Source organism: Choloepus didactylus, chromosome 8, assembly GCF_015220235.1.
Source record: "Choloepus didactylus isolate mChoDid1 chromosome 8, mChoDid1.pri, whole genome shotgun sequence".
NCBI lineage: Eukaryota > Metazoa > Chordata > Mammalia > Pilosa > Megalonychidae > Choloepus > Choloepus didactylus.
Window position 1 is genome coordinate 62,537,437 of NC_051314.1, and position 23,697 is coordinate 62,561,133.

General features: G+C 40.2%; 1 protein-coding gene across 3 annotated transcripts in view; it reads left to right on the top strand.

Moving 5' to 3' along the window:
* The window catches only part of CPM (carboxypeptidase M), a 69,195-nt gene that overhangs the window by 28,223 nt on the left and 17,275 nt on the right, over window positions 1-23,697 (top strand). For all 3 annotated transcript variants that reach the window (XM_037847081.1, XM_037847080.1, XM_037847079.1), the window contains exons 3-4: window positions 11,841-11,938; window positions 22,559-22,731. In XM_037847081.1, coding sequence (XP_037703009.1) covers window positions 11,841-11,938; window positions 22,559-22,731 — 271 coding nt within the window. The remainder of the gene's footprint in view (window positions 1-11,840; window positions 11,939-22,558; window positions 22,732-23,697) is intronic.

Here is a 23,697-nt window from a genome sequence, read left to right on the forward strand (position 1 = left end):
CTCTATTCATGCACAGCATTGCACTACTAGAATTCAGAGCACTACTTCAGCTCTGGAATCATTTCTATGCACATTCAAGTACTATTGATGGTACAAATAGATACGAGATTTTCTAGAAAAAAAAACTCTATGAGATAGCGTTTGCCAGAGGTATCTTACTGTGATGTTCCTTTTTACTACAGCTTTCAATACATTTTAATATTGATTTATTGGCAGCCCACCATAAATTGATAGCTAGTATTAATATGTAAAACACCTGCTGCTGCTAGAAAAATGAAACTACAGCATGTTCAGAAGTTGATAATTTGGATTGAGTGGTAAGACATACACATAAGAACATTCTTAACAGAAGCTAATGTATAATTTGTGCCAGATTAGTAGTTTTAAAGCAATGTATAATTTGTGCCAGATTAGTAGTTTTAAAGCAAAGTTTTTAAACTTTCCTCAACTCTGGGTCACCTCCACAAAATCATAGGGTTCTGGGAATCTCTGCCTGAAAACACATTGGTATCATTAATAAATATAATGAACATTCAGTGGAAGGAAAGATAATTTTGGACTGGGTTGGCTGAAGAGGGTACATTAGGCAGAGTAGGCTAGATTATGCTGCAGAAATAAAAGACACTGAAAATCTCAATGGTGCTATTTTTTAAATGTTAAATAACAAGTGCTTGTGAGAATGTGGAGAAATAGGAAGCTTATATGTTGTTAATGGAAATGTAAAATGGTGCCACTGCTGTGGAAAAGAGTTTGTTGGTTCCTCAAAAAGTTAAGTAAAGAACTACCATGTGACCTGGCAATCCTGCTTGTACTTATATTCCCAAAAGAATTGGAAGCAGGGACTCAGACAGCTATTTGTATGCCAGTGTTCATAAAACATTATTCACAATAGCCAAAAGATAAAGCAACCCAAATATCCATCAGCAGATGAGTAGATAAACAAAATGTGGTATATATATATACAATGGAATATTATTCAATCCTAAAAATGAAATTATGATATATGCTGCCACATGGATAAACCTCAAAGACATCACTCTGAGTGAAATAAGTCAAACACAATGAAACAGATATTGTATAACTCCACTTACATGAAATGGCTATAATATGCAAATTCATTGAGACAGAAAGTCAAGTACGAGTTAAAAGTTGGTGGATCTGAGTATCTGGTTGGGGATCTGTTGGAGTTCTCTGTATGGGTTTTGTATTATTTTTGCAACTGATTTGTAAGCTTGAAATTATTTCAAAATAAAAAGTTTTTTTTTTTTATCTCAATGGTTTTTAACAGTCAAATAAAGGTGTATAGCTCACTCCAGTTGTTTATCCAGCATCAGCTGGTTGTGACATTGTTCTCCATCATCTTCCTTCCTTCCAGAACCCAAGCTGACAGAGCAGCCTCTATCAGAACACTGCCTGTCTTGCAACACAGAGAAAAGAAATGATGAGCATGCATTGGCTCTTAAAGCTTCTACCCAGAGTGATAGATGCCTTTTCTACCTGATTTCTTTGGCTAAAGCAAGTCATGAGAGCACACCTGAGTTCATCAGGGCCCTGATGAGCTGATTGCTAGTGACATAATCTACCCTTCTTATTATGGTCTTCAACTCCAGTGGTTCTGTTTGGTTCCTTTTTTAAATTTTTTAAATTTCTATCTCTTTACTTAGACTCTCATATTGCTCACTCATTGTTTTCCTGGTGTCCTGTGGTTCTTTCTCTGTACGTTCCTTCATCTCTGAGCATTTTTAAGATCATTTCTTAAAAGCTGTGTTCCGTATGTCCACATTCTCTTCTTCATCATTAGTGTTTTCTGTATTTTTATCTTCTTCTTTTGGATGGGCCATCATTTTCTGTTTCTTTGTTTGTATTGTACTTTTTCATTGGACACTGCACATTTTAATTTTTTTAAATGTTAATTCTGGGGTTTACTCCCTGTGATATCTTTTTCCTGATTTTGTAACCCGCTGGTGACAAGACAGAGATTTTCTTGAGCTTTAGCCCTGCTATCAGGAAGGTCTGCCCAAGGCGAGTGCAGTGTGCAGGGTTTTCCTTGTCTTTCTGGGCCTCTGCCTTGTCCTGGGATCTTGCTTGTTAATTGTTTTGGAGTTCCCCTGGTTACAGGAGTTTGATTGTACCCTTGTTTCCCAGGGGACAAACCTCCTTCTCCCCAGTATCTGAAGCTGGCAGGCCTTGTTACAGACTGTCTGCCTCTATAGTTTTTTATACTCTTTCATTGTCTCAAGCCGCTTTTGTCTGGAGGGAAAATTCTGGGAGGAATTTTTATGTTTTATGAACACTGGCACACAAATAGCTGTCCAGTGGCTGTGAAGTGAATTAGACAGAGCAAGGCTGTTGTTCCCCCACTCCCTGGGAAGGCATTTTTGCTTTACTTAGTGAACATCTACTATGTACTCCCAGGGAGAACTTCCCCAATTCGGGTCTTTCCAGCCAAAACAGGGTCAGGGACCCACAAAGAGGATGCAGACCAGCCCCAATGTGCCCTGTGGAGGGGGGTCATGAAAATCTTCTCAAAATCTTCTTCTATGCCTGCCCAAAGTTGAGCTTTCCTGGCCTGCCCTGCAAATGCAGCCCTTCAGCTAACTGGCCTCTGCAGCTCTGAGGAAGTCTTGTGTCTTTAATCTCTACTCCTTCCCTTCCCACCCACCCCCACACCCTCATCCAGGGAAGGGTTGAAACAATGGTTGCTGCTGCCTTTGTCTAGGGTAGCTTGAAACAATAGCTGACTCAGAGCCGGGACCCCAGTGATCCATGATCAGTGATCTGCCGTGCACACCCCTGTCCTTTGGGAAGAGGATTTTTCTGTCCCCTTCTAGTCAGGGACTGGACCCCATGGGAGCCTGCTGTGAGAATGGGAATGGATGCTGGTAGCTGCCTCGCAGAGAGAGCAATTTACAGTTCTTTACTGTAATTTATCAGCCGCGTCCTCCAGTTCTTCCCTGGAGACTGTGCAGTGTTCTTCTGGCCTCTGGAGTTCCAAAATATTTATTTCAGACAGTTCCTATCTGTTTAATAATTGTTTTGGTGGAAGGACTGAGTCCTCAAGCTGCTTACTCCACCATTTTCCTCTGTCACTAACCCTGGAAAAACTTTTTAGAGTTAGGTTTTGTGGAACGCATAGGATTTTAAAAGGCAGAAAATCCAGTGAGGCCATTTTAGGCTGAGGACAATGTGAATAAAAATAGGGAGGTGGGGCTGGGCATAGGGATACAGAAAGCTGCCTGGTTCTGGTGGGAGCATTTGTGTTATCAGATTGTGGGGGGTATGGGTGGAGGTTAGGTGATGAAGGACCCTGAAAGCTTACAGGAGGAACTTGGTTTTGGTATCCAGTGTTTACCAAGAAAAAGTAGTCCTGCAGGTGCACCGGTAACTTTGGAAATGCTGGAGTAGATACTTAGTGAACATCTACTATGTACTCAGCAGTATATTAGGTGCTAAGAATACAGCAGTAAATGCAACAGGCAGTGCTCTTGCGGTTACATTCTAGTTGAGGCAGATATTGCACAAAGCAAACAATTAAATACAGAATCTCAAGTAGCGAAAAATGCATGAAGGAAAATTACACAGGATCAGAGAATGACCTGGGTATGTGTGGTGGTGGTGGCGGTGCAGCAGTAGGAAAGAGGGACGGGAGATAAGATACCTGTGAAGACTGAATGTGAGATCGTCCTGGGCAACAACCATCCCTCACTCCTGCCTGTAATACTCAATATTTTGACTCAATAGCACTCCACAGATTAAAGCCTCCTTGCCTAGGCCTGGCTGTGGAGAAGAAGCCATAAATTCTGAGTCAAGAGAAGGGGCCGGCGGAGGGGGCTGCAACCCCGAAATGTTGGGGAGCAAGGCGGGCCCGGGCCGCTGGCGACCAACCGGCAGAACCTGAATGATGCCTACCGGCTGCCCAGCAACTTCCTCGAGATTGATGGGAGCAACCCACAGATGGGTGGAGGTCAGCCCGGGCTGCTTCACCACCAGCAAAATCAGGGTCAAGACAAATCTTCCTATTTTCAAGCCAAAGGAATCTACCGTTAGAAGATACAGTGACTTGGAATGGCTGCAAAGTGAATTAGAAAGACAGAGCAAGGCTGTCGTTCCCCCACTCCCTGGGAAGGCATTTTTGCGTCAACTTCCTTTTAGAGGAGATGATAGACTATTTGATGACAGTTTCATTGAGGAAAGGAAGCAAGGACTGGAACAGTTTATAAACAAGGTCACTGGTCATCCTCTGGCACAGAATGAAAGTTGTCTTCACATAGTTTTACAGGATGAAATAATAAATAAAAGCTATCCTCCATCCAAAATAAGACATGCCTGAAATTTGATGAGAAGTGGAGGAAAAAAACTTTCCATGACTTTTAATGATTCATGTGCACCAGTGAAGAAGTTCTAACTAATTTTTAGCATGCTGCACCAAAACTGGTGTAACATCCCTTCAGTTTTAACTATTCACTCGTGATGCTCAGTTTGTTTTGTTTGGGCGGTCTACAAGTTAATTTGCTTTACCGAAAATCCCCGATTCCAGCCTGTCTGTAAGTAGCTCTTCCTTGCTGTTATAATGTGGTGCACATTACTTTATAGCCTCATAAACCTGTTGCTCCAATATAATCTGCAGTGTCCTAACTGAAGTTTCTGACTTGGTCTTATTTGCACAGTTTTTATGTCATGTTTGCTTCCTGAATCTGATGAACTAGAATATTTCTCTTCTCCCCTTTTACTACATAATGTCGCTTGTCCTGATTCACAGGTAGGAGCAGTACACCACTGGTTTCCAGTCCCACACACATATAAATGACACCCTGGTGGGCAGAAAGTATCTTCCTTCAGGCTTGTAAAACCCTTCATATGGAAGATTAATGAAGGAAATTTATATTCTGTATACAAACAAAATCAAATTTATATACTAAAATCATTTGTCTAAAAATTTAAATTGTTTTCAAACAAACAAAAAAAAAAAATGAAGAAGAAGAAGGAGGCTACTGGAATCCATCCCTTCAGCTAGTCTGTGTCCAGATGTACAAGCATGCAGATGGCTGAGGTTTCCAGAACCAAGGATGAAGGCTTGACTCCCATACAGAAGCCCCGAGTCCCACAGCGTCCTCTGGGCCCAGGCTCAGGCTCACACAGCAGGTGGCCACAATTCAGACCTCACACCAGGATCTCTGCACAGTGGGAAACTCCAGTGCAGCAGAAGTTGGGGCCAGACACCTGCCTGGCCCTCATAACGTTCCAGGTTGCCTCCTCGCCCCCACAGTAAACTGAGCCACAAAAGTCATAGCCCTAAGTAGGGTTTAGGTCAATACCTGTCCCAGGCCAAATGAAACATCTGAGCCCCATGTTGTTCCAGACAGAGCAGAACATTGTTGTTCCACAACAGCAGCAGGACCATGGGGACATCCATCTCCTTTCTGAACCCACAAACTCCTTCCTTGATAAGTTCCTTGGTCCATAAAGTCAGGAATTCCCAGCCCACTGGAGACAGCAGCTAAGTTTCATTGAGATCATGTGGCTGAATTGGCTGGAGCCATCAAATCTGTCCAGCCATGGGTTCTCAGCTTTGCAAGTGCAGGACAGACAGGCTGAGTGTCCTTGACTGGCAGAACCGCCTCAACTCGGTACAGAAGCCACGCTGAATGCTGGGCAGTGTGCCACAGGGGGAGGGCTGGTGCACACGTTTTGTGTCCCAGAGACAGGATATGTATACAGCAGACTCATATCCAAACTTATTGCAGGGAGAACCACCTAGAAGCCAGATCCCTGAAGTAGGGCCACTCCAGATTCCACAGCTTTTGGACAAAGTGAATAAGGCTTACCGGTGGTTGTTATATGGAAAGTGGTAAGGGGACATTGCAGCTAATCAAACAAAATCAAACGAGCAAGTAGTCTTCAGGATACCCCCTCAACTGCTTCCTTCCATTTTCCAGGTCTCCCCAGAGAGGAGAGAGAAAAAAATCCCAGAAGTTTGGTACATAACAGGGTTGGGCCTCTGATTTGGGTTTTTAATTTTGATTTTTTAATTTTGATTTTTCTTGGAATTTTCTGCCTCTTTGGTGGCTAGCAATACAGCGTAGTGTTTAAGAATAGAGGAGAGACTCTGGCTGGACTACCAGCTCTATCCCTTGTTACAGTGATTCTCAAACCTTACTGTACATTAGAATCACTGGAGAGCTTATTAAAACAAATTGCTCACCTCCACCTCAGAATTTCTGATTTGGTACATCTGGGGAGGACCCCAAGACTGTGCATTTCTAACAAGTTCCCAGGTGATGCTGATGCTGCTGGCTCTAGGAAGATATTTTGAGAATCACTGCCTTACCTTATTAGGTTACCTAAGATGCGATTTCTTCATGTGTGAAAGGGTAATACTAGTACCTGTCACTTATGGTTATTACAGGTAAATGAATGAGTCTCTGTAAAATACTTTGAGCTGTGTTTGTGCATCCAGAGCCAATCTGGAAACTTGTGCCCTGCTTTTTGTCCCTGTCTTTGTTGTTGTTTGTTTGTTTGGGGATTTGTTTTGTTTTGCTTTGTTTTTTGTAATGAGTCACTTAGTAGGAACCTCTTTTCCTCCTCTTCAAATCTAGAGGGCATGCAAACTTTGGATGCTGAGTATTTGAGCTGAACTAAATAGTGTGCTATTTTCAACTCTTCCAGGGAGTTATCCATTTAACATAAAGCTTTATGTGCTATATGTGATAAGTTCCTTGTATATGTGGTAGGGGCAATATACACAAGTGAAACTGAAAGCTTGGTGTTAGATCTTGGATTAATTCTTAGGGAAGGTAGAAGGAACTACATTGTTGATAACCCACTAAAGGGCAGCCTTACAGCAGCCTTGCCAATGGAGTTGTTATTCCCACTTAATGTTTGAAGAAACTGAAACTCAGTGTGTTGGGGAAGCTCTTTCAAGCTTTTACTTAGGTCACAGGGTAATTGTAAGGATGCACAGAGAAATCCAGAAGCCCGGAACCCAGCCAGCTGATCCATCTCTCTGGGTACCAGGGCCTCATGGAATCGGACCGTCCATGCAACAAGCCTCTTAAAAAACCGGAACGGATTTCATGTCACTGAAGCTCTGCTCCAGTGCCTGGGCCACCAGTCTCTGCTTTTCTCTGGGTGTGTCCCATTAAAGCTCTCCAAGTAGAGATAATCTGAGAGGATTATGTCAACAGACACTATGGAGTGTCTCTATTGGATAGCCTTTGATTCAGCACTCTTTCCCTGGATCAGTCATTTGTAACCAGGGAGCAGTCTTGTTCCGGGTGCGAATAAATCAAAGCAACTGGATGCTGAAAGAACTGCCTGGGTCCTTTTTCCCCAGAGAGGATTGGTGCTGGGCAGAGCGAGTGCCTTAGAGTTTCAGGGCCTGTAGGTCTCTCAGGAAGATTGAGGCAGCCTGGGGGTTGTCAGAAGAGCCCAGATTTGGGAATCAGGCCCAGCTTTGAATCCTGGTTCTGCCACTTTTTCAGTTTCCTCAACTATAAATTGTGGATATCACCCACCACACAGAGGTGTTGTCAAGGCCAAATAGTATAGATAAAGTGCTTAGTGTAGTGCCTGGCACATAGCATCTGGACTTAATAAATGGTAGGATTTGGTATTTTGTGGTTTTTAACAATAACAACAACCAAAAACTGGGAAGGTGGAAAAAAATTACTCAGTTTTATCATCCTATCACTTAGCCCTTAATCACTGACAGTGTGTCCTTTTCAACTCTTATAGGAACCCACCAATTATTTAATTTAGGGCTCAATAGGCAATAGAGATATTTCCTTCCATGGTATTTTTAATGGGCAGTCTGTTTTACATGGTTGTAGTCATACAATTTTGCAATCCGATTTTTTTCACATTATAAATATTTTTATGTTACAAATTTTGTACAGTTTTAATAGGCATGCTTTAATGTCCATTAAATTACTTATTGTTTTGCACTTAATTAGAGAATTGGTTGAGTAAATGGTAGTACATTCATATAATAAAATATTAAGCAGCCATTTAAAATGATATAGTGGAAGTATATTTGTTAACAGAAAAACATGTTCATGAGATAATTTTACCTGAAGATCAACTACCTTCAAAACTGTCTGGGCATTTACTACCTCACTCTCAGCAGTTTTCAAACTTTAGTGACCTCAAAATCAAGGGAGCTTGTTAAATGCAGGTTTCAGGCTTTACCCCTAGAATTTGATTTAGTAAATGGAGGCTGGGGCTCACAAATTGGCACTTTAACATCCCAGGTGATTCTGATGCAGGAATGACACCCCAACTTTTACCTGTTGAAGTGATATTTCTTTTTCTAAGCTTCTCCTACTTTCTCCTGAACTCTTTTAGTACTTTGTAGCACTTGTGATCCGCTTTCTTGTCTTGTAGTTCTTTGTGAATCCTTTTAAATTGCACACCTTTTTCTGATCCTCCAGGCAAACTCAGTTTGAGCACTCATGTCACAGCCCTGGGACGTGAACTCGGGATTTGTGTCAAATGCCAAGTCAGCTACTGAAATCAGATACTCAGGTATCTGGAATCCAAATTTCATTTATTTTGCAGTGAAGAAAAAAAGGCTGAGCACTTCAGAACTCTTTAGCACACCTGTTATTAACAAGAACTTTTGAGAATAAAGATAATCTTTCCAACCTTGATAGAAAAAAAAAATGTTTCCGTTACCCTTATCTTGGCAACCAGATTGTGAAAAGTAAATTAAAAAATTTGTTCATTTATTCTAGTCTAGGCCTGAGATAGCTAGTGTTAGTTGGGGTGGGTGGTTAAAACCCTTCAAGAGGCTTGTCATTCCAAAAGGATTACATGTGTATCTTCCACATCTATTGGTTAGTTTTCATTATCAGATTTTGTGGCTTCAAGGTCATGTGCAGTAAACTTAGAGGCCATTTATCCCCAAATTGAGACTGAGCTACCCACCAAAGTGCCTCTTCACTTAGGTAACATTGCTTTGATTTCTCTTTTTCCTTAAGCCAAATAATATCGAATATTCAGTCTTTTTGTTGTCTTACACTATACTTTATGTAACAGGTTAGCTGTTGCAGACACAGATATTGTCACATAATATTTTTCCCTTGCCTGTTAGGGAACTAGGCCATATTTTGTACAGACATGTGGTTATTCTGGCTTTAAAAGCACTAAGCTATAGAAAAGAATTCCCCAGAAGCAAGCCTAAAGAGCCAGGTTTAACAGCTTACTCAGAAAAAGGTCTTTTTTTACTTCTTGTGAAAATATTAACTTTGTAGAATTGAAGCTCCAGATGGCCTGAGAATTTACACCATCAGGGAATGGAATATTCTGGTTAAACCAGTGATTCTGGTGAGGTGGATTATAGTTGTCCATATAGCAAACTCAGAATTATTCTTTAGAATCCTATATCTGTAGAGTTTTCATGACCCTCCTTCTTGGAAAGAGTTATTTTCCACTTTAATACTACATCCCAAACAGTACCTTATACGCATTTCTATTATGTATATCACACTTCAGTGTAATGATTGTTTACATGTTGCTCTTCTCCACTAGGTAGAAGCCCATTGGGCATAGAGAGTAAGACTTTTTACCTTCTGATCCCCTAGTTCAATGCCTGGATATAGCAGGTACTCAATAAATGGATGTGTGAGACATAGGGGACTGGTGGTTTGATGGGTTGAGCCCTCTACCATAAGTTTTACCCTTGGGAAGACGGTTGCTGCAAAGGAGAGGCTAGGCCTCCCTATGGTTGTGCCTAAGAGCCTCCTCCCGAATGCCTCTTTGTTGCTCAGATGTGGCCGTCTCTCTCTGGCTAAGCCAACTTGAAAGGTGAAATCACTGCCCTCCCCGCTGCGTGGGATCAGACACCCAGGGGAGTGAATCTCCCTGGCAATGTGGAATATGACTCCCGGGGAGGAATGTAGACCCGGCATCGTGGGACGGAGATCATCTTCTTGACCAAAAGGGGGATATGAAAGGAAATGAAATAAGCTTCAGTGGCAGAGAGATTCCAAAAGGAGCCGAGAGGTCACTCTGGTGGGCACTCTTACGCACACTTTAGACAACCCTTTTTAGGTTCTAAAGAATTGGGGTAGCTGGTGGTGGATACCTGAAACTATCAAACTACAACCCAGAACCCATGAATCTCGAAGACAGTTGTATAAAAATGTAGCTTATTAGGGGTGACAATGGGATTGGGAAAGCCGTAAGGACCACACTCCACTTTGTCTAGTTTATGGATGGATGAGTAGAAAAACAGGGGAAGGAAACAAACAGACAAAGGTACCCAGTGTTCTTTTTTACTTCAGTTGCTCTTTTTCCCTCTAATTATTATTCTTGTTGTTTTTGTGTGTGTGCTAATGAAGGTGTCGGGGATTGATTTGGGTGGTGGATGTACAACTATGTAATGGTACTGTAAACAATCGAAAGTGCAATTTGTTTTGTATGACTGTGTGGTATGTGAATATATCTCAATAAAATGAAGATTAAAAAAAACTGTAAAAAAAAAAATGGATGTGTGAATGAATGAATGAGCATTCTGTACTGAACAGGTGGCATCATTCAGATAAACTGCATTTTGTGGGTGGTTTCTGTGAATTCCTGTAGCTCCTACCTTTGAAGTATCACCCTGTCATGACAAGATGCCCTAAACTACTGTTACAGTAAATTATGAATAAATATTGAAAAAGATAAGTCAGGTATTTGCTTCTCCCTGGATCCCTCATGTCAACTGAGTGCTCACCAGCATGTGGGGACCCTGATTTCAGGAACTAGATCTGAAATTCTGCAGAAATCTGCTCAACATTAGCCCATTAGTTGCTGATAAATTCCTTTCCTGGGACCTTAAATTCCATAGATGTTTGAACTTTATGTACATGATAGTTATCAAACATTCCCGAATCCTTTGTTTTAAACTATTTGTGTTAAAAAGAGCCAGGCAATTTTAGAATTGAAAGGACCTCTTCATTTTGCTGTTAGGAAACCAAGTCTCCGAAGTGGGCAATTTCCTTGGTGGAAGGAATGCTGGAGTTGAAGTCAAATAGGCTGGGGTTGAATTCTTGTCTCCAGGGCTCAAATCACAGCCTCTCATTGGCTATGTGATCATAAAGCAGTTTACTTAGTATTTTTGGAGATCAGTTTTCTTATTTGTAAAGCTTGGTTAATAATCCAACTTGGTGGGTCATGACAAGGGATTACCTGAAATAACACAAACCAAGCGTACAGTCTGCACGTAGCAAATCCTCAGTGATTTGCCCTTCCTTGCCCAAATCAGTCTGTGGCAGAGCTAGGACCTAGGATGGGTTGTGGTTCTCAGTTTACTTGCCAGGACTCACGGTCATCAAGATGGGAACAAAGGGGCACTGTCACAAATGCATTTGAATAAAGCTTCAGTTCTTACTTTCAAAAGAATCTCACTCTAGGTTACATGTTTTACTGCTGTTGCTTTTTTCACTTTCCTTGCAGTGCAAGTTGTGGCACCCTCAGTCAACCATCAACTGTAATTTAACCTTGTTTAAGTGTATGAATTGGAAGGATCATTTCTATAAAACTCTGGGATCTCATAGCACAGTGTATAAACACTTTGGAAAAATAAGATCTATATAGCCTAATAAGTCTTCAATTTAAAAAAAAATCACATTCTAAAATAAGTTAAATAGTTGTGCTAAATTGAAAAGATTTTGGCTGGCACTAAACCACGGGCATTTTAAGCATGGAGGTGTTAGTCATAGGAACTTAAGCCACCATAAAATGTTAAAGTAATCAGGTGGGAGAAATAGCATGGTTGTTCCTTATTCTCATTCTCCAGGTTTCATTTGTCATTTTAAAAGGCAACTTATTTTTCTGTCTTTTTCTTCCCTGTAAAGGAAGAAACCTGTGGGTTCTTGTTGTGGGGCGGTTTCCAAAGGAGCACAGAATTGGGATTCCAGAATTTAAATACGTGGCAAACATGCATGGAGATGAGGTACGTATGTGACTTGAATTTCTAAAATGTCACCAGAGAAACTTTCCCTCAGGTCTCTTAAGCCCGTGGTAAATGCTAACGAGGAAGCGTGGAGAGGCCTCCAGCATAAATTATAGCAAAGAAGCAAGGCCCTGAAAGTTGTTCCTGTGAGGCCTTCTAAGGCATGTAAGGAACAGTGTCCAGCAGCCATGGCACATACCCAGCGCTGTGAGGATAACTGGAGCTGTTTTATATTGGGGGCTGGAAGAACCACAGTTCCCAACCGCTGAACTCCTGCGAGCAAAGTCCCTGACCCCCCCTGGAGGTTGATTTTTCCCACTTCCTGTTAAAACGTCAGTTATATTATATTTGAAGTCAAAACAATTGTAAGTTCCCAAATCGCTGTCCAAACTACAAATATCTGGCATTTAGGATGCTTTTGTCACTTTCTCTTGATCTAATACTCAGTGTTTTCAATATCTAAGTTTATACGGTCAAACTTAGGGTTCTCTCATACCCACGATACGACAGTCTCTTAAATTGCTTAATAGTGTCTTGCCTCTTTTCCAATTTAGTCAGGATAAAATCTATTTTTATTTTATTTCATTATTTTACTTTTTGAAAAAATGCCCTTTACTACTCTAATTGTCCAGCCACTCTTGCCAAGCAGTGGAACATGTTCACGTCTATTTCTCACCGTACTTCCTTAGAGTAATTTAATAATATGATGACCACAGTATTTTCTGTTTACCAGGATTACATACAACTGAGTAATCAAGTGGGAAGGATAGTCACCAGTTGTCAAAGTAAAGAAAATTTACATAGGAAAATGTGTAACACCCTGTAAAACACACTTAACTTTAAGGAATGTCAAAGTGAATGCATATCTCATTAAGTGCAACCTGCTGACTTGTTAAGACACTTCTGAATTTGCAATAGTTTGGGTGGTATGCTCTAATTAAATACTAGACTTCCTGTCCTGGCTTAACCCTCCCCAAACCCAGGCTCTAGAGGAACAGAATCCACCCCTCTTGACACACACAGCCTGCCCCTTCCAGGCATTCTGGCCTGCTGAGAGAGGGTACTTCTTGCAGATGGAGCTAAGATGCAAACACTTGCTTCTAAGAAAGGGGTAGGTCCTTGAACCTGATTTGTACGTGGATAGAGGTTCAATCCCCCTGTGGCATTTTTTGAGCCTACTGAGCTGTTCCTTTACAAGACTTAACACTGCTAGGGAGTATGACCAAAGTTGTTTTTAATAGAACAACTGTTTATTACAGACAACAGCCCAGACTTTCTTTCCCTTATGTAGTCTATTGATCAAGACCCCTTGGAATCCATTTTTAATAAGAGACATATGGCACTCACTGGCTTCAGTAGTTTATTTATTGAATTCCTAGCATTTCAGAGTTTGCAGCCTGCTACTCAGAAATTAATCCTCTGTACTGAAATTTCCAAAAATAAGCGAGAGTCCTTTCTCTCACCCACCCCAAATTTGCTTATTCCTTCCATGCTGTTTCCCAAATATTTAGCATCTTGCTCTCTGGGTGGTTAGTGTGTCACATCAAATCAGGCTCTCTGGTCCACCATGACTCTTTGAGGAACTCTGAGGATGGTGATTAGGCAGGGGGAGAAAAGTCCCAGTATATTTTGAAGTGAGAATCTGAGGCTTTGCTATGCCCTGTGTGTCCCAGTTGGTGGCAGTGTCTGGGAGTTCTATGAGGCCATTGAGAACTTTATTACTTTGGAATTTGAGATCTTGTATATGCCTGGGGAAAGCGATAGCCTAACCTAGGAGCAGAGAAGTCAGTCTGATAGAGGCTCTACCCACCTTCCTCATCCTTGTTCCTACTTCAGATCTTTTGGAATTGAAAGAGCATTTTCAAAAATTCCCTAATAAAAAAGCAATGTAGCTAACATTTTAGGCCAGTGGTACTTAACCTTCTTTAGGTGTATTCCTTGCTCTTCTGGTTATAAGCTTTGAACCCTCATCTCAGGGATTACAGATCTTCTAGTTGTTTATGGACCTCAAGTGGAGAGTCCTAACCTTGGAGCACTGGGGGGAGATGGAGACTCATGGGCTCTCAAGTTTGGTGAATCCAAATTTCAGACCTGAAAGAGCCCTTAAATCCATTCCCCATCTTAAAAACAAAGAAACTGAGGCCTAGAGAAGTTCTGACTTTTCTGTAGTCACAGAAGAAAGCCAGGATTTAGAAGGTAAATAGATGCGGAATTGCATCTTACACAGGGTTATATTCCAAAGTGGGCAGAAAAAAATCAGTTAGAAGGCACCATGTATGTTGGACATTTACCTTCTTTCAGTAAGTTCAGCAAACTAGATTGTCCTCCAGCACCGGAACAGATTATGGTTTCTTCAGCTGACCAGCAGATAAGGAGGTTGATTTATACTAGGGGCCACATTATAGAAAAACAAAACCAGAGCAAAATGAGCCTTTTTGAACACATGAGGATGCACACTCACAAAAGTGAGATGCACACATTTGAGAAGCCCTTGGGAACTGAGACTGCAGGGGACATACATGCACTGAGTAGCATGATGGACAGAGTCACCACACTATTTTTAAAATGTTCCCTCTCTTCCCTAGACCCCATCCCAGTGTGGGTGTGTGTTCGTGTATCTGTACCTGTGCCTGTGCCTCCCACACTTAATACCACAGCTAGATGGTGGTGAACATCAGCAGCATCTAGAACATCCAATTTTGTTGATGTTATTTGCCATTATATTTACTTTGCCTCATTATACCTTATTTTAGAATTGAGTCTTTTTTTATTAAAAATAATCTATTATTACAAAATCAACATTTGTGCATTATAGAAAAAAACATAAAAGGGAAACATTGTATATGACCTCCAAAAATTAGCACTATTAATTCCTTTTATTTATCATTTCATATATTTATGTAAATGCATGAACTTTATGAACTTTTGCCAAATGAGGCTATGTCAAAGTTAATACTAACCACCTTTAAATAAATCAATAAATTTTTATCTTATCTTTATTTTATCCCCCCACTTTCTGGTTTCTCCAGTTGTTCTCAAAATATCCCCCAGATTGTCCAAATCAGGGGCTAGTCCAGGACCATGCATCACGTTACTAGCATTTATAGTATGTTTTCATTGCATTAAACTAAACTTTATTTAAAAAAAAAAAAGACCTGATCTGTCCTGCAGAATGTCCCATCTTCAAGATTAAAAAAAAATTTTAACCCTCCCTGGAGTCTGCACTGCTCCATCACTCCGTCATCCAGCAGGGGCAGTTAACAGCCAGGCAAGCATAGAATATGAGCTACAACACACCTCTCAGGACATAACATAAAAGCCCTAGTGAGATAGATTTCAACTTATTTTCCACACCAGACACACACCACCATCAGCTGCTGCAAAAATCTTTGCTATTTACATGTGGTTCTTGCTTGTTGGAGGGCTGCGAGGTGGTTATAAAAATGGCTTCTAGCTGGAGGGAGAGCCTCAGGCAGAAGCCTGGAGGCCAGGAGGATGCAGAGGGGCCTCTCAGAGTCTTCCGTACTGCAGAGACTCCTACTCGTGCTTGAGGGTGAACCTTCCAAAGAGATGTGTCCAGCCAGTGGAGGTTGGGCAGGTGTTGCCCATCCACTTGATGAGTTTCACCTCCTCATCTAGTATATGGCTCTCCAGGAAGTCACAGAGATGAGGGTCTGTGTTGGCAGAAGCCAGGGCTTGCAGACCCAAAAGAGCCTGATTCAGGTTCTTCTCCAGGGCCATGGCAGCTTCCATGGTGATCAGGGTTTTACGCTACTCAGATTGGGATGGCTTCTTCATGTCCCGGAAGAAAGTGCTGTCACAGAGCTGGTTTTGCATCTTCAAGAGATGCTTGGGGCCCTCACGCTTCTCCTTTGCCAACTTGCAGAAGTGGCCCTTTAGGCCCACATCATCCCAGTTGAAATAGAAGCCAAGAGAAAGTTAGGTGTACAAGGCTCGTAGATGCAGGTTGACCAGGCGGTTGGTGGAAGGGCCTCCACTTTGGTGGAATAATTCTGACAGATCTGGAGCTCATGATTGGTCAATAATGAGGAACAAACCACCAAAGAAGCAGGGGATGACTGAGATGATGGTCTTAGAGGTTGCAACTGGAGGGTAGCCTGAGGCTGAAGGGGCTGAAAGGGGGGGGTGGGGGTGGTTCCCGGTTTGTTCTGTCCAAACCCTATTGAAGCAAGAGAAAGATCTGTGGGACCACCAGGTGCATTCCCTCCTAGATTTTTTATTTGCTTCCTTAGAGTATGATTGAGCTTGTGCCTCTAGTCTGTCTGTTTACTTCAATCCAGAAGTTAGATTTGAAGGATTGATGAATTTAAGTGAAACATTTTTAGCTAATATACATCTTAGGAGTAATGCAGATGGGTTAATTTGATTGATGCTGAGGGTTTGGGCTAATTGGCCTGACTATACTCAGGAATGCAAAAAGCAAACTGTGGGTTGCAAAATCAGCTTAAAATGGCCCGTTTGCAGGCAAGTTTGTTACAAAAGAAGTGAAGTTAAACCCCCTCCTTCTTTTGTACAAATTTCACTTATACTCTTATTTTTTACAAAGGCCAGTATTATTCTAGGACAAGGCCCATTAAATAGCTACCAGAAAATGCAGTTGTTCTGTAGATATTTTTCTTGGTGTCTTCAATGACCTGACTGTTGGCTCAAATCCTTTCTCTAACACTGGCTCACTACGCTAAGTTAATTAGGCCAACTCACCTTACATATGCACCATGCTTTAAAAGAAAATAACTATAGCCAAGATTTCTTGAGCACGGTCTACGCTAAGTGCTTTGTAGGCATCATTACTTTTAGTCACATCTTAAGAAGGCGTGTTTATTTTCCCATTTTGCAGAGAGGGGAAGCCTGGTTTGTGTTAGGTCACAAGCCGTGTGAATCCAGAGCCTGAGCACCAAGCCTTGCCCAGCTGTAGATTCTGCCTCCCTTTTCTCATTACTGTCTTTGGAATGTTCCATTTTTATCATTTTAGTTTTTAAGTATAGATCTAGGATCTGTGTCAAATTTAAGAAAAAAATTTTGGACAATATCCAATTTTTCCAGCACTGTTTGATGAAAAGACTTGGACACATCCATCATGTAAAAGAGTAACAAGTGCTTAGAGAGAGTAACACTGGAATAAGCCATTCTAAGTCTCCTTACTCACCCTTTCCTCTTCCTGCTTCCTGCTTCCCGCTCCTTGATTGCTGTAGAATCAGCTGGCAGGGAACCCAGGATGAGCCTTTGTAACCTGATATTTGTGGTGTTTTCAGCACGAATGGGGAAATGTTTCTGGGTTCTACCTTTCTCATTTTAATAAGGCTAACAGATGTTTTTCTCATTCATCCAGGCCCTGGTTTGGCATGCTGAATTGTAGAAGTCCCAATTCTACACTTAATTTATGCAAGCTCCTAATAGGCAGCACTTGACACATCTGAAATTTAAGAATTCTTTATAATTAGAAGGGACTGCACTAGCAAACACTGAATGTGGTTCTCTACCATTCCATTACTCTACAAAAATTCAGATTGTTTGGGGGTAGGATCTTTGTCTCCCTCACTTTGGATAATTAGTTCCTTCTTTTTGGAGTTAAAACAGAGCTAATTTTTATTCCAAGTGAAATGCCTAATTCATTTTAAGCATGTATTAAATTCCTCAAATAATTCTCCAGAATCTTTCATCTGCCTTTTTGGTGAGGCTGGGCCAGGGTGACCAGATATCCTGAGTCTGGGATGAGCAGAATTCTTGGCCCCTACCTTCACCCCCCAAAATTTGTTCAGTGTCTCATTGAAAATCCTTTAAATAAATAAAATAACTTCATCATCTGGGCATCTCCTCATACTAAGCACCTTTATTTCAGAAAGGTCTTCCTCTGAATAGTCCTGTCCTTGTTGTGGATTTGGCAATAGTAATTTATTCACCAATTATTTATTGAGTACTTGATATATTAGGAGTTGGACAGGTGTACAGTGGATACAGAGGATGCTGGAGAGTATCCTGCCCTCAAGTCTTAGACTGGAGGGGGGGCGGCCAGTCAGTGACAGACAGACAGGTAACTATAATGCATTGTGGTCACTATTAGGATAGCACAGGTGTGGGGTGTTCTGGGACATGTGGGCAGGTCATCAAACCCAGACTTGGGAGACAGGAAAAGTGTGCTAGGTAATGTAATATTTAAGCTAGTATTTGGAGAAGAAAGATTTAGCTAGGCAATCAGATAAATAAACTTAGTTTGTAACACACCATTGTGGAGCCCCAGAACTGACAGACTATTTTTCTTTGAGAAGCTACAATGCAGTATAGCATTTCATAGACTGATTCCATTGTTAGGATTGCTGAAGTATTTGCTCTCTCTCTTTCTCTCTCTCTCTCACACACACACACGCGCGCGCACACACACACACACACACACACACACACACGCACAGAATACTTATGTCGTGGGTTGTTCCCTTAAAAACTTTTCCATTTTTTCAGGATTAGTTTGTTTAGAATGTTTATAAACATTCATCCTCTATCTGGCAAATTCCAACTTGACTAAAATAAACTGAACCTGATAGAGGATTTATTTCCTGCCTTCTGGGTTATTGGCATTTAACTACAGGATGAATTATCAGCGAAAGGCTCCAGAATCTGATGTGTTCATCAAGACTTTCAGTCTATTAATTAGGAGTTCTTTTTATGACGTGTACGCTCTCACAATAATTTTCAGTAGAGAGGAAGTTAGTTAGCGCATACTAAATAAAAGGCTGTTTAAGCTGTTGGAAACTAAAAGTTTTGACCAGACTCCTTTTTAAAATTTGGACTCTCTAAGATTTCATAGTCAAAGACTTACTTTTTTTGAAAATTCAGTTTTACTGAGATATATTCACGTATCATACAGTCATCCCTGGTGTACAGTCAGTTGTTCATAGTACCATCATGTAGTTGTGTATTCATCACCCCAATCTATTTTTGAACATTTTCCTTATACTAGAAAAAGTAAAAATAAGAATAAAAAATAAAAGTAAAAAAGAACACCCAAATCATCTCCCCCCACCCTATTTTTCATTTAGGTTTTGTACCAATTTTTCTCCTCACCCATCCATACACTGGATAAAGGGAATGCACTCCACAGGTTTTCACAGTCACACTGTCACCCATTATAAGCCACACTGTTATACAATTATCTTCAAAAGTCAAGGCTACTGGGCTGTAGTTTGATAGTTTCAGGTATTTTCTTCTAGCTATTTCACTGCACTAAAACCTAAAAAGGATTATCTATATAGTGCATAAGAATGCCCACCAGAGTGACCTCTCGACTCCATTTGGAATCTCTCAGCCACAGAAACTTTGTTTTGTTTCATTTCACATCCCACTTTTGGCCAAGAAGATGTTCTCAATCCCATGATGTTGGGTCCAGATTCATCCCTGGGAGTCATATCCCACATTGCCAGGGAGATTTACACTCCTGGGAGTCATGTCCCATGTAAGGAGGAGGGCAGTGAGTTCGCCTGCCAAGTTGGATTAGCTAGAGAGACAGGGCCACAATCTGAGCAACAAAGAGGTACTCAGAGGGAGACTGTTACACACAATTATGAACAGATTTAGCCTCTCCTTTGCAGTAACGAGCCTCATAAGGCAAGTCCCGTTATAGAGGGCTTGACATATCAAACCATCAAAGACTTACTTTTGTATGAAGGCAGGTTTGTACATTAAACGTGAGTGTGTGAGGCAATTATATCAAGGTCAGGAATAATTCATATGAATAACGTTTGGTACAAATCTGCTGTTACAGTGGCAGCAAAATATGGCCCAACGACAGCTAAAAATGGATTTTGTTTAACTCCCTTTGAAATTCTTGTCTGTGTACCTCAGTAGTTTTTAAATTAGTTGGTTATTTTTCATGTTTCCAAGATTTTTATTTACCCTTTACAGTTAAGAACTTGAGATTTGTTGTGGAATGTCGAGCCAGAAATAAGATATCATGTTACAGATTGTTTCCTTGAAAGAATCATGATTTACTGTTTTTGTAAAATTGACATAGGTTTCCTTCAATTAAAAAAGTGATACTAGAAAAATAAGAGGAAATAAAAATCATTCAGAATACCATCACCCAGAAATAGCAATGATTAATCATTTCTAGAGATCTCTATGTATTTCTGTAGTAAGAGAATAAGAGGAATTAAAAGAATACAAAATGAAATGTATGTCATATGTTTATGGAATAAGTATGGAATTTAATTTTACTTTAACAGATAATAAACCTGAAATGAAACTAAAAGAGTTGGTGAACTTGATAAATATTTTTTTCAAAATAAGAAATTAACTATAAGAAAATACATCTAAAGTTAAGAAAAAAGATTATGAAAAACTTTGAAATTGTAGTCATTAAAAAATACATATTTAACTTTTGATAGTATTTTTTGATCCCTGGCACTTTGAAAATTCCTCCCCCTTTTTCTTGCTTCCCCCACCCCACCACTCCCTTTGTTAATTATAAACCTTAACTTTTCCATTCGTTATGTACCCCCACTACCACAGCTGCTTGATCAAGCTCTATATCCAATTGAATTCCAACTCAACCCCAGCCTCTTAAGCTTTGGCTTCTCCATTCTTGTTTGCTTTCATTCACTATTGGTTGGATGAATTTCCTTGGCCACTTATGCCTGGAGTTCTGCACTCTTGAGACACTGTGCAGTGAAGGTATTTAAGAGAAATTCATACTTGGAAACCCAGGGGAATTCTGATAGTGCTCCTCCTCTGTGCTTGACTTTGGGACTCAGATCTGCCACAGGATTTTTCTGATACTTCCTGCTATTTGAACCATCTTACAGTCTCTAACCTACATTTAGAAATTTATTGAGGTACAAAGTGGCTCCTGATCCACTTCCCTCTTCTTTCCTTTTACCTTTTCATCTTCTCCAATCCACTTCCAGAAAAGCTCCTTAAAGCAACCATGCTTTTGACATTTAAAATCCCAATGGAAGCTTCTCCATGGCTGGCTTTAGGGCAGCCAGTAAGTAGCCCACTGAGGTTGCTTCCCAAAGTGTTTGAGCTTTCAAAACATTCTATATCTTAGAATTGAGAACTCTGGATGTGGCATGCTTGGCTTCTTTGGTTATTAGTCTGTGCAGACTTTTTCAAGTCACGCTTTTGACTATAAAACCAAAAATCGAGGTAATGGCAAGAGGAGGATAGAAATGAGGAGGAAAAAATTGAAATCAGAGTTATAAATATATTTCCTCTTTAAATGTTATGGCTACCTATGGATACCTAATTTGAATATCCCAAATTTTCTTAGTCCCAATTTCAATTTTTCTGTGTTCATTAGGATACAAATTCATACAATTCATGAAGTGTAGTCTTTCTGTTTTCCAGAAATTGGGGTAAAATGAGTATCTGCCATTTAAGGATTGCTCATCCTTTGTCACAATGGTGAATTCCTGCAGTGGAGTTGTAATTGGAAGTTCTTTTGAGGCTCCACTAAATTTTTACATGCTTAGTGCCTACATTAGTGTCTCTATAGCACTGTCCTTATTTAATCACCACTGCCCCTGACTGCCGATTTACTAATTGCTCAACAACTTCTGGTCTTATAGAAGAGGTAAAAATACCTTACTCAGAAGCCAGTACGTTGAACCTAGAATTATAGGGAGAAATTGGCCTAGTCTAATAAAATCTTTCTATATTATGATTGAAATGTGAAAACGTGAATTGCTTTCTTTTTAAAACTAATAATAATATATAAAAAAAGAGAGAGTAAATTTCTCCCATGGAGATTAAGAGTGAGAGCTCTCAAAGTCCATCCAGTCATGACTGATACATAAAATAATTTCAGGTGGATGCAAATTTTTTTAATTGCTTAATATTTTAAATATTTAATATTTTACCTAACATTTTAATGTGTATTAGAAACATATCTAGCAAAGTGGCAATAAAAAGTTTTACTTTTCATTGTAAGTTAATGTAATAAAATGAGCCAAGTGAAAGAAAATTAATGAAGTAAACAATATATAGGTATAGGTAATATGCAGATATGACAAAATGTGAGGATGATGTGCAAATGACTAGTTTCAGAAACAAGAGAATGTGGAAATCAGAAATATACAGATATGACAAAAATTACACAGCTGTGCAAAAGACTAAAGTTCTGGAAATAGGGGAATATGGGAATCAGAAACATACCTAAATCATGCTTATTACAAACTTGGGTTTTCCTCTACTAAAACCTACATGTGTCTGAAGCAATGGTTCTCAATCTGTCATCCACCAAGAAGGACATGATGATGGCTTTCATAAGCATCATGAATTCCCGTCACCCACCTCTTTCTCTACCACTCCAGAAAGTATTTTGGTAGGCAAGCAAATGAGAAACAATATAATAGAATTAGCCTTTACTCCACACTTAATTCATTTCTAAAAGACTAAGTTATTTACAAATGGATACCTTAACTTTTATTAACAAATCATTTTCAGCACCTCTCACGATTGCCACTTGACAATATCAGTATGCTGGAGAAACTGTGATCTCACAAACAAATATGTGTAGAGGCCCCTTTTGGGGAATTTGGGTCTTGGGGACTGTTTTCCTTACTACCTCTGACCAATAATGTCCTCTTTTCTCTTTAACGCATACAGACTGTTGGGCGGGAACTGTTGCTTCATTTGATTGAATATCTCGTAACAAATGAAGGAAAAGACCCTGAAATCACAAGTCTCATCAATAGTACTCGGATACACATCATGCCTTCAATGAACCCAGATGGGTTTGAAGCCGTCAAAAAGCCTGACTGTTTTTACACGGATGGAAGGTAAGACTGGACTGGTCTAAAAATAACAAAAAGGCCCCATCAGACAGCGCTCCTTGGTCCTGTCCACAGGAGTTGGGTAATGGTGAAATGTCTCACAGTCTGTGCCATAGCATTACCTTGCCAAGAACTCTTCAGGGATGCCTGTTGCTTTTCAGATAAAATGCAAAATCCCAAATAAGTCCGCTTTAGTCCTGGGCCTGCCTTACCTTTCCAACTTCATTTCCCATGTCCCTTCACTCACCAAGCTTCAGCCACGCTCATTTCCTTTTGCTTCCAGGTTCTTTCTCACCCCAGGGGTTCAGCATGTGCCATTTCCCACTCCTTAACCCCTCCCATTACTTAAACACCATGTCCTCAAAGACACCTTCCCTAACATTAGATCCCCTGTTATACTCTCATTTCCCTAGTACTTTCCCTTCATAGCACAATTATTCATGTCTAATTTTTTGTCTCTCTCCCTAATAAACTGTAAATCTATTCTTCTCATCATTGTTAAATCCTCAGTACTTAGCATAGTACCTAAGCCCTCAATAATTATCAGCCGATTTATTAAGACAGTATAGTTCAAGAACTAACTACAAAGAAGAGTGGCTCTTGTGATTTTTCTGATTTAAACAGAATTTATTTTGTTTCATTCAGGTTGCCTAAGGTAGTTTAGAATTTCTCAAATGTCTACTATGCATTTATATTTATGCAATTCAAAATTTTGTTTGCTTTACCAAAAATAAGTAAAATTTCACTGATTGATTCCCTTTAAGTTTTTTTCTAGCATATTTAAATATGACTACTCCACTTTTCAGGAACACATTTATATGAAGTAGCACATTCAGTTATCAATTGCTGTGTAACAAACTACCCCAAAATTTAGTGACTTAAAACAACAACCTTTTTATTTACTCTCAATTCCATAAATCAGGAATGTGGGCAGGGCAGAGCAGGATGGCTAATATCTGTTCCATGATGTCT